The sequence below is a fragment of the Molothrus aeneus genome, chromosome 14 (genome assembly GCF_037042795.1).
Source record: "Molothrus aeneus isolate 106 chromosome 14, BPBGC_Maene_1.0, whole genome shotgun sequence".
Classification (NCBI taxonomy): domain Eukaryota; kingdom Metazoa; phylum Chordata; class Aves; order Passeriformes; family Icteridae; genus Molothrus; species Molothrus aeneus.
Window position 1 is genome coordinate 13,261,611 of NC_089659.1, and position 11,567 is coordinate 13,273,177.

General features: G+C 42.3%; 1 protein-coding gene across 2 annotated transcripts; it reads right to left on the reverse strand.

Moving 5' to 3' along the window:
- ZC4H2 (zinc finger C4H2-type containing) lies at nucleotides 1-11,567 on the reverse strand. Of its 2 annotated transcripts, XM_066559600.1 has the most exons (5): nucleotides 11,411-11,539; nucleotides 8,104-8,275; nucleotides 6,682-6,854; nucleotides 5,318-5,480; nucleotides 1-4,218 (listed from the first exon to the last, which is right to left on the reverse strand). In XM_066559600.1, the coding sequence occupies exons 1-5, from the start codon at nucleotides 11,461-11,463 to the stop codon at nucleotides 4,105-4,107; spliced, it is 675 nt and encodes a 224-aa protein (XP_066415697.1). In that variant the 5' UTR covers nucleotides 11,464-11,539; the 3' UTR covers nucleotides 1-4,104. The 2 variants fall into 2 exon arrangements, with proteins under 2 accessions (XP_066415697.1, XP_066415698.1); XM_066559601.1 differs by lacking the exon at nucleotides 5,318-5,480 and having other exon boundaries at nucleotides 11,411-11,567.

Consider the following 11,567-nt stretch of genomic DNA (forward strand, 5'->3'; position numbering starts at 1 on the left):
TGACATGAAACATACATTTATTTAAAAGGACTGTACAGACAAATTAAACTCACACTGTTACTCCTATGAGGCACAGGAGTAAAATACTTAAAACACAGAAGCCAGTGAAAATACCAGATATTGCTAGAATACCTAAATACTAAAATGAAAATGTATGCTGGAGGAATTAGAAAACTGTAAAATAAAAGAATAAAGCACTTTTTATTTATTTAAAGTGCTAGTGAAGTCCCAATTTCTTGAATAGTATGCTATTTAAAGTAACACATCAATGTCTATTCTTTCAAATTTATATTATGTAAATTGAAGCCACTGTCAGGTTCAGTCAGGGTCCTGTTTATAAAGCTAAGGTTGAATTCAGGAAGTGCAAGTATTTAAATTTGCCTTACATTTTCTCTGTAGTTAATGTGTCCTTGACACTAAAGTTTGGACAACTGATCCTCCCCAGCTTGGGTATGAAAATTTCTGTAGCAAAGCATTCAGATGCAGTACAGTGTTTGCATCCTTTTACTTATGAGCTTAGGGTTGATGGTAGGGTGAAAGGCTTGGGATTTTGGTTTTTTTCTGTTTGGTTGCAGAACAACAGGACTATCCTTTGCGGCAAGTGATGAACAAAGACCCTGGAAACCATCTTTACCAAGAAAATCCAGTTCTTTTGTTGTTACATGGATACCCTTTTAAAAACAGAACCACAAAGACAGGGTTAAACCAGACTTCAGTAATATAAAAGTCTCCTAAGCTTTGAGGAAGGTCTCATTGTGGCTACTCAGACAATTTGACCCAAATAAGAATAAACTTAAGTGAAGTGGAGAAGTATCCACAAAGACTTCAGATACAAACGAAGAAGCCATTGTTGCTCTATGAAGCAAAAATGCAGCAGACTTGTGTTAAGAGCTGTACTTCAGACAGCTTCCTCTTCTGTCTGAATACCAAGAAATCAATATTTCCTAATTATTCCTCCAGTCTCTTGAGAGAGTTGCCTGGGAGAAAAGAGCCTGGGGCTGTCACGAGAAAAGTTCTTCAGTTAAACTTCTGTGATTGTTCCGTGAGAGAAAGAGAACTCCTTCCCTGTGAGAGACACTGCTTCCCTCCCTGCCCCCACCCCCATGGTCCCCTCATACATAACACATATTTTACCTCCTGAAATGGCTGGAATCACAGAATAGCTCAAGTATGAAGGGTCCAACTGCCTAGCATTAAACTGTATGGCTAAGAGTGAAATCCAGGTGATGCTCAAACCCTGACAGGCTTGGTGCCTTGGCCACTTCCCTGGGTCACTGGGCCAGTCACCAACCACTCTGTCAGGGAAGAACCTTTTCCTGGTGTCCAACCTGAACTTCCCTCAATGCAGCTTCATTCTATCTCCTCATATCCTGTTGCTGGCCATCAGAGGGGGATCAGCACCTCCTCCTCCCCTGGAGGAAGTTGTAGGCTGTGATGAGGGCACCCCTCAGCCCTCTTTCCTCCAAACTGAACAAGCCAAATGTCCTCAGCTGCTCCTCAGAGGTTTTGTCCTTGAGACCTTCTGCAGTTTTGGTCACAGAGGTGACTCCAGAGCACTGAAACAGTCTGATGTCCTTCTTGCACTGAGGCACCCCAAGCTGCCCCCAGTGCTCAAGGCCCCCCCAGTGCAGTGCAGAGTGAGACAATGCTGTGCTGGAGGTACCCCAGGTTGTGGTTGGTCCTTTTGGCAGCCAGGGCACCCTGCTGACTTATCTCCAGTTACTCACCCTCAGCAAGGCATGCTATTCATGTGGCAGAATATCCTTTGTAAAGGATGTGAAAATTGGTAAATACTAGAACAATTGATGCAAACACAGTGTGTCAGATTCACTTTAAAAAAAAAAAAAAACAAACCCTAACCTTGTAAAACACAAGAGAACATGAGACTAGTTTAAAAAAGTAAAAGTACAAAACTGTTGTACTAAATTAGTAAATGGTGCATCTTTAAGTATACTTCAGTTCAGGGATCTCCCAAGAAAGAAAGAACCTGGCAAAGTAACAGTAAAGTGAGAACAACTATGACTAACCCTACTTATTTCAGAACTGTAAGCAGAAGTCTCTACAAATCAATCCACCTATTCACACTACTTCATTGCAGACCATTCACCCACTCCATTGTCACTACTTCTTAAATTTATGTACAACCACCATCAAAGTATGCTGCTCTCCTGTATGCACTTTGGGGAAGCCCACATACTGTCTTTTAACTCTGTGCAGTTTCCCTTCAACTCCATAGGAATTGCTCTGAACAGAGCACACAGCATGAGACCACCCTGACATTTGAAACAGTAAAATCCAGTATTTGTGCCACAAAACATGTATAACACACTATTGCCATTTGGAGCATGGAGACTGTCTTCCATTATTGCTATCTCAGAGACCAAATCCCTGTAATTCAGCTAGCAGAATCTGCTTTTCACATAATTTCGGGGGTAGGTGGTTCACATTGTGCCTGCTGTTGGCAGATGTTGATTTGACCATGTAAGATTAAAATGGGGGAATATCTCCTGAACCTGGCTTAAGTTTTAGGACTTTTCAGTAAATCACTCATGTACTTAGTGGCAGACATAGGAAATTAATGGTGACATGTGTGATTTGGCCAGCAAAATTGCATCATGTAGATTTGTTACAGTTGCCAACATTTGGCAAAGTTCTTGGAGCAGAGACTTGGAGCTTCCCTGTTCTTCCTGTCTAACAAGCCAAATTCCCAATATAACCACTCTAACATAATATAGAGAGAAACCTGGGCTAAAGAGAAGAGTGTGAACAAGCACTTTCTGCGTCCCAGAGTTAGTGAAAAGAATATTTAACACTTGAGATCAATTTAGGCAACAAAGGTGGTGACAAAACTGGGATTAGAGATGAGTAAATTTCAACCGCCAGTTCTGTAAGTGGATCATTGCCATCCTCCTCATAGCAAGAACTGTTGTTAAATTACACGAAACAAAGGGAAGACATACAGGGAGTGATCTACTCCAGATGCTTTAGTCAGGGTTCTTTTGGCACACAGGGAACAAGAAAACAAACTGGCCTGAAGTAAAGCTTATTTGAAAATGACCTATTAAAAGACAGAAAAATAGAAAGCTTTGGTTGAGGGCGGACAATGACACCAAAGCTTGTTGGTTCTGGTGAAACTCATAATTTTTAGTTGACACTGTTCCTCATGCATGTTCCTGAACTTTCCTATGCTCCAGCGGAGGACATGTCTGCCGGATTTTGGCTGTAGAAACCAGGAACAGAAGACATGCAGAATGGCTGATGTGCAGTCTGTGCACACAGAGATCTGGGATATATCATGCATGTTTCCTAGAGAACCACAGTGCATTGGTCAGCCTTAAAGCCTAGGAGGATCACTAACAGAGCTCACTTCAGCCTTGATCTTAAGTCAGTCAGTCTTTAGACTGCTGAAAATAATAACCTGTTAAGATGTTAAAGCATGACAAATTACATCATTTTTAGAAATTCATACACAGCCAGCACCTTTCCAAGTTTTAAGTCAAGTTTGAGGGAATGGTACAATCAACTTCAGTAAATCAAAAGCCATGTGTGTCCTTAATGCATTGATATTCTGTATAACAAATCTCGTTTTCCCTGAACATTTCCTGTTTAAAAACAGTTCCATTGGATACCCAAACCTACCCAGTCTTACGAGATTGGAGAACAAATTGTTCTTCAGTGAAACAAACAGACAGTCTGCTATTTCAGCACTTGAAATAGTCTCCTGTTATCAGGAGAAAAGAGAATAATCTTTTAGTAATATCTGTTTTTTAAAAAGAGAACATAAAAGCATTTGTGGTAATCACATTTGGTCAATAGAAATAGCCTGACATTTAGGATACTTGCACAAAGAATTCCAGTTTGTTCAGGAGTACAAAAGATGGAGCAATTGAAATGTTAAACTGTAGCACCAGTAATATTTACTTTCCTAAAACCAAATCCTAAAGACTGGAAGGAACTTAGAGCAGGATCATTGTGCTTACATTGCATTTAAATAGAAAACAATGAGACAGTCATACTTGAGTCTGCAATTCAGCAAAGTCTGGGCAAATTTGCCATTCTACTGGAAGAGTACTGGGACAGGAGCTTGTCACAATCTTCTGGATTTCATTCATCCTGTTTCCTCTTGGGCTTTTTGGGGTTCCGAGAGCGGCTCTTGGCTTTGCACAGGGGACAAATGGGCGCGTTCCGGTGGATTTGCTGGTGACACGACAAACACGCCTGAAATGCAATTGCAGCCTCTGGTTACAAACACCAAAGTGGCCTTGGTACACAGGTTATTGAGTTCCAGTACAGACAAAAACAAGGCTCCTTGCCTGCAAAGGTAGACTGCTGCTGCACTCTATACAACCAAGGTTATGTGGATTGTAATTTCAGGCTTACTGAAAATCAGAGCATCTCATTGAATTAAAACTGCATTTCTGCAGACATGTGGCTCACACGTGTATCAGTAACTTTAAATTCTATTTTGTGTTAAAGGTTACAGTGATGTTTTAAAGGTGTTTACCTGCCTAATAGCTCACTGAGTCAGAGAAGTTACAGTGATGGCCAACTGCAGTGTCACAGAATTGAAGGTAGGAGCAGGTAATTGGATGAATTCCACATATTTAACACAAGGTACAGAACTCTGCCCTTTTGCTCCAGACTAAGCCCTGTCATTTACATCTGACTGAAGCCTATTACTTGTAGAATGGTTTTTCAATTGCCTAACTACAGATAGTAAGTATATTACTTTGAGGTGTACCTACATCAGTTAGCCTTCTTAGTGACTCTGGAACCTGGGTGGGAGGAATACCCCTGTGTAACTACTTAACTCTTCTCACTACATAAGGAGCTGAGTAAAACTGTCACTGAAGTGCCTGTGGTTATGTTACATTAATCTACATGTTACTCATGAAGATCCCAAGTGCAGAAGCAATTGCTTTTCCTGGTAATTTACACCATTGGTAATTTCCCCCATAAAAGATGTGCACTGTTTTTAATATGACTCCATATGGCATTAAATAAGAGCCACTACTTTTTCTTTTGCCAAGTTTTTTTTCTCTTTCTTACATGCCTTGCTCCCGTGTGAAACACAAGAGGAATGGGAATTGCCTACATCTCTGCTGAGGGTGACTTTTAAATCCTAAAGGATTCTTATCCTTAACCCTTGGTGACTGGTGCTACTACTTTAGTCTACTGCTTGCTCTTGTTTTGAACCCCTGCAAGGAAAATCGCCATCAGGACATGTAATTTTTCCTTTTCACAGACATTAATCACCTTCTAAACATAATGCATTCCAATGACAAAAGAGAAAAACCAGCACATTCCATCTCCTGACCTTCATTGGAGGTGGCTGCTGTCTGAAAGTTGCTGTCTGTCTGGTATCTTGCTTCCTGGCCACCTGCAGCTGTTGGGCAGCTGCTGCAGCTGCAGCCAGAGACTCTGGGATGGGAGGCTCCTGTGGTTCTGTCTGCCATTCTGCTTTCTGCTTTTCAAAGTAGCTAGACAAAAGGATGACAAACAAAAAAATGTAACCACCTTCTGCAGTATTTCATTAGCCTGTAAAAGATATTTGGTGTTAAAATACAGTGGATCACATTTCCCTATCATGTTCCTCCACTAGAGTCAAACTGCCAAATTGCCTACACATTGACTAGTTCATAAATAGAATATGTGGTGTTTCTTCTGCATTTCTACACTTCAGCCAGATTCCAGACTGGATGTAAATCTAGTAAGATGAAAAATAGACAATATGTATAGAAGAGAAATAGGCAACAGCTTCAGATGCACCTCTGTCAAACAGTTTTTCTATTTTATTCTGTTAAAATTAATAACTTTTGTGCACAGCATATTAATAAACAGATCAATACATTCTTTGTAGTGTCAAGGTGTTTGGATTGTAAAACAACATTTCTATAGAAATACAAGGGGAATCTTGAAAACTGTGTGCGTATGTAAATAAATATATAGTATTTATATTAATTGTATATAGTAATTGTACTATAGTAATTGTACTAATACTGTATAGTATTGTAAAAGTATATATATTAATTGTGCTGGGCAATAAGAGCAATACTTGCATATTAAAACATCCCTTGCATTTAAAACTGGTCTGTTAAACAAAGGATACTGTTCTTTGAATAGTAGCTAATTCTGCCATTCAGCTCTGCCTAGGTTATATGTAAAAATGAGACTGTGATTTATTACCCAAATCCATTCCACATCTCAGGGAAACTTGTTGACAGTCACAGGTATTTGGTAAAAGCCACTGCCATGTGCAGGCAGCAAAAAGTAAAACTCTGACTAGGAGCAGCACAACCCAACTGAAGAATACCTGGTTTGTATCCCTCTCATGTATTGCCTCCTACTATTGCTTGCTAAAGAAGTAATTTTCAAGAAAAAATAAAAATATAGAAAAAGCAACATATAGTATGAAACCTAGAAGGCCAACAACCACCCTTAAATGTTTGAATGTGGTATGTAGGGTTTGCAGTTTGGAATAACCTAAATTTAACTTGAAACAAATTCAGACTGAATGTTATCAAACACATGTCCTCCACATCCCTTTTTTGTTAACTTCTGTTTTTCATGCCTACCTCTTGGGTTGTTTTTTTCCACCTACCAACAAAATTAAAACGAGAAAATGACCAGTAGAACTGAAAGAAAGCATAAAGGCAGATAATGTTTGCTTTGGAGACTTACTCGAGGGACAGTTTCTCTTCCTCCTCACACAGGTCTGGCAGCCTCTGCAGACCCAGAGTCATCCTCAAGGCATCCACGTGCTCCTTGAGGGGCTTGTACTCCTCGTGGAGCCGGCGAGTCGATTCCAAGAGCTTGTTCAGATCGTTCTCAGACTGCTTGATAGTGTTCTCCATCTGAAACAGCAGGTTGGGCTTTTAAAGAACTGTTCCTCTCTGACTGAGCAACAGATTGTGCCAGAAAGAGTAGATTTTTCTCACTCAAGTTGGAAGAGATTTGAGACAATGCAATAGTAAAGCAAAGACTTAAGGTATTGGGAGGATGAAAAATGGGTAAAGGAGAAGCAACAGAAAGTGACATATGACATGCATTTTCATTTTTAAAAAGTGCACTCAACCTATAGGACCTTCTGAACAACAGAAAAAGCAGAGAGACAGGCTACAAATAAAGCTGGCAAGTGAGGAGCTATAGAAGACTCTCAAGAGAAACTAAAAAAGAGCTTAAAGTAACAAACTAATCTTCTGTGTTTCTAAGATACCTGAACACTGACTGGCAGAAGTTAACAAACAAGCTAAGGAAAGGTTTTTGCTTCCCTTACTGCAGCAAGTGGGAAAAGCAGCAGAGAAAAAGACAATCTGACTGCACAAAGAGAGGAGGATGAAAGAGGGGTTGAGGTTATGCAGCTGGACAGGGAGCAGACATTTGAAATCATAAATAAATGTAGTCTGCAAATCCAGTACATAGCTTGTACTTTTTTCACCTGTTGGAGCTTTTTCTTCCAGCGCAACACAGATACCTTGAGAGCTAAAAACCCCATGTAAGTGCCCTAACACGACATAAAATATGTATTTAAAAATATATTCCCTATTCAGTCCCTCTAATTGGCTAATCTTCCCTGTTTATAAATTGTTTTGTCTCTTTTTTGTATTAATTCCCTTCAGGCTGGTGCTTCTTGATGTTTGGTGATTCCACTCTGGGATGAAGGTCAGCTCTTACTATGAATTTAACAAACACTATGTATTTTCTCAAAATCTCCTTGTCCCACCTAGCTGCCAAAGTTTCTATTTCTGGATGCTAAATGAGAAAGGACTAACAGGAAGAACTGTTTTCTGTGGGACAGCTGGAGTGGTATCACTGTGGCTACTGGCAAAGTCATAGCCACAACAGCCTTGGTTATCTTATCTATCCTCTCAGTGCAACAGCTTATTATGCCAGCATTATAAAATATCCTGCCCTGCAAAGAGAAAAAGCAGTTATCCTGAGGTATATTTACTTTGTGCTCTCTGTAGGATCCCAGGATGGTGTTGTAAAGTGCACATTATTGAACCAGTGATGCTTCACTCATGTGCACAATTCCACAAGCTGTGGGATGATTCACATGCAGCTGTGTCTGAGTCAGAGTGTCTGAGCTGGGCTGGCACTTACCACGTTAATGTCAGCGTGGATCAGTCTCAGCTCCTCCACGTGAGCCATCTTCTCCTGCAGCAGCAGGTCCATTTCTTGTTTATATTCCTTCAAGTGCCTCTCTTCAGACTCCAGGGCTTCAAATTCTGCTTTCAGTCTTGCCTTTATTTTTTCCATCTGCAAAGTCTTATTCCTGAGTCCCAGTGACAATTAAAAATAGAGAGACATCAGTAAGTCATTGACACGTTTTTGTGAGGTGTCAGTTTATATGGGATTAGACAGATGAAAGAAGGCAATAGCAGCAATAGACAAGAATGAGACTAAATGAGTCTGAGAGAAGGTGAGGTACAAGGAGAATACTGAATTCCAATGCTAGCTCTTTTGCTGAGCTCTTCAGTGGTAAGAGAATCCTTGTACTGAATTATGAAATTAATAGAATGTTGTCAGGTTTTGACAGAGCATGGCAGAAAGCAGGGTCAGTCACGTGGACAATTAATTATGGCTACATATTCCAAGTGTCATAGCTAGTAATATGACCTGGGTTCCTCCCTCTCTCATTTCAGGAGTTTATAAAGCTGCAAGAGATAAAAACAGTACCATAAAAAACTTCTACATACAATATGTATTCAGAAGCAGGTGGTCTGGCAGGGATAATATGAACAAAGGAGATTTAAAACAGAACAATTACAAAATTTCTGTTTCCTCTCTTGTATTTATGACATGTGTCTGCATCTCTCATCAGTAAATTCACTCTTATTCTCTTGTATCTCCTCCCAGTCAGAACACTGAGTCTTTAGGTATTTACCTAATTTTATGAATGGGTTATTTCTGGGGAAGTATTTAAATAAGCATGCATATAAATAAGCATGTGCATATATGCTTGGATTGTGGGCATCCAGTGGGTTTACTGAAAGAAGTATTCCCTTGACTACAAATGATATGTATTTATCTATAGATACAGATATGGACATAGAGATCAGAGTCCAGATTCGAAATCAGATTCCCACATCCCTTCAAAACCCAGCTAAGCTGTATCATAATACATAATAGAGATCAAATATAAAAATGGGCAAGTTCTTTGATTTTGTTCATGAAGACTTCTTTCCCCTCTGTCCATAGAATGCATGAAATGCAGATTAAAATAAAGTCTGCTAAACCTATCAAAGGTGAATCTGTAAACATAAGGAGATCTCATGTTTATCTTGAAGGAAATTCTTCACAGAATGCAAGCTTCGAATGCATAAACAGGTTTATTTCATCAGATTTTGCTAAAGGTGACTCAAAATAGACATCAATGTTGCAAGTAGGACTGGCTTTTTGACACTGATTTTTTAAAATTTAAAATGCACTCAAGTAACTTGTTTGATACTTCATTGTACACTAAAGCTAAACATCACCTTTGCTCTACCTTATACCACAAAATAATAGCAAAAATCCATCAAGTGCAGTTAATACATCACCTTTGAATATGTGACCAGAAAATTGAATGCACTGTAAATTTCCAAATACAGGATACTACTCTCACTGAAAAATTAATTTAAGTGTTACAGTAATTGGACTACACACTGTAGTAAACCATAGTTAGATCTGTTTTCTAAAACAGAGCCTGTGTACCAGTTGAGTACAAAATCATCCTTCTTACACTGTCACATCTCTTTCTACAAATAGTTTGGGGATACTAGACAGACAAATACTTTTGCTTGATCTTTGTTCACCTCTGTAGTATTGTGTGAAGAAGGCTGAGGCCCATACTCTGCTGCCAAATTCACTTGTTCCACGGATAAAGTGTGCTCCTTAGAGATGCTGTAACCAGCCACGAGTGCCTGTGATCACCTGGGAGCTGGGATTCCTCTCTGCCAGCCCTCTCTCCTCTCTCTCTGCCAGCCCTCTCTGGCTGTCACATCCCAAACACTTCTCATGGCTCTGGGGTTTCACAGTCAGCATGCCTTCCACCTCCCACCTGCATTCAAAACCACTGTTCTCTCTAAGGTGTTTTGGCTCCAACTAAACAGAGAGCTCAGGCCTAATGCTGGAAATCGGTGCCCTAAACCAAGGAGTGGAAACGCCCTGCCTAAAGTTATGAAGAAGGTTCCTGATGAAGGAACCTGTAAATAAACCTGTTTACTCATTCGAAGGAGCGTACTGTACCCTGCCCGGCTTTCAATGAGCCCCCTCTCCCACAGCATCCTGCAGCTCACCCTACAAAGGATGCTGTAACAAATTCCCGGTGTTCTGCACGGCATGAACAGCAGCCCTCGGGCCTTGTGGCAGGAGGGCACGGATGAAAAAGCCCCGGTGCGCCCGGTGTGTCCCCATCCCCGGTGCGTACGGTGTGTCCCCATCCCCGGTGTGTCCCCATCCCCGGTGCGCCCGGTGTGTCCCCATCCCCGGTGCGTACGGTGTGTCCCCATCCCCGGTGTGTCCCCATCCCCGGTGCGCCCGGTGTGTCCCCATCCCCGGTGCGTACGGTGTGTCCCCATCCCCGGTGTGTCCCCATCCCCGGTGTGCCCGGTGTGTCCCCATCCCCGGTGTGTCCCCATCCCCGGGCGGCGGCCGCAGGACCAGGCAGGGACATCTCCGCGGGGCTCCCTCGGTCGCTCCCCGCCTTTGGCCGAAGGGGACGGAGGGCAGGGACAGAGAAGGAGCCAAAGCTCAGCCGCTCCCCTCTCATCCCGCACGGATCCACCGCTCCCCGGAGGGCCCTGCCCTACCGCCGCCCTCCGCGGGGGACCGACGGACGGACAGACGGATAAATGAATGGACAGATGGCTGTCCTGCACCCCGGTGCCTGTAGCGCTGCTCAGCCCTGTCCTGCCCGAGGCACGTCCACCCTTGGATTTGGGTGTCAGACTCTGCTGTCCTTGCCATCCCCGCTTCCTTCTCAGCTCGACAAGGCTCCTGCCCGGGAGTGAGTGGGGCAAAATAACAGATTCAGAGGCTCATGAATATGAAATACTAATTCAAACGACTTAAAAACAAACAAACAAACAACAGTGAAACCCTCCAGAGCCGCGGCCCGACACCACTCCCCCGCAGCCGCTCGGTCCTTCCCCCCGCGCACTCCGCCTTCTCTCCGTGCCATCACTCGGGGCTGCGCTCTGCAAATGCACGACCATTACCGCCCTGCACTACGCATTCCAGCCGCGATTCCCAGCAGCAGATGCTCCCTCCCTGCTTAGAAAAATGTATTTTGAGCTCTCGTCGTGAAGCCAGCGGTAGTTTTCTTTCCCTCAGTAGCACAATAGCTACTTTCGGATCGATGCAACTCGTCCGCTCCCCCGAGGAAAAAGCTGCTTCACGGAACCGATGGGGCACAAAGCAAACATACCTGATCTCCTTGATGCTCTCGAGTTTGCACATTATTTCTTGCTCATCTGCCATGCTTTTTACTCCCGGTTTACACCTCCCGTGAAACGTGCAAAATGCCCGAGGGGAAAAAAAAAACCGAAACCAAACCAAAACAAAAAAACCATACAATAGACACA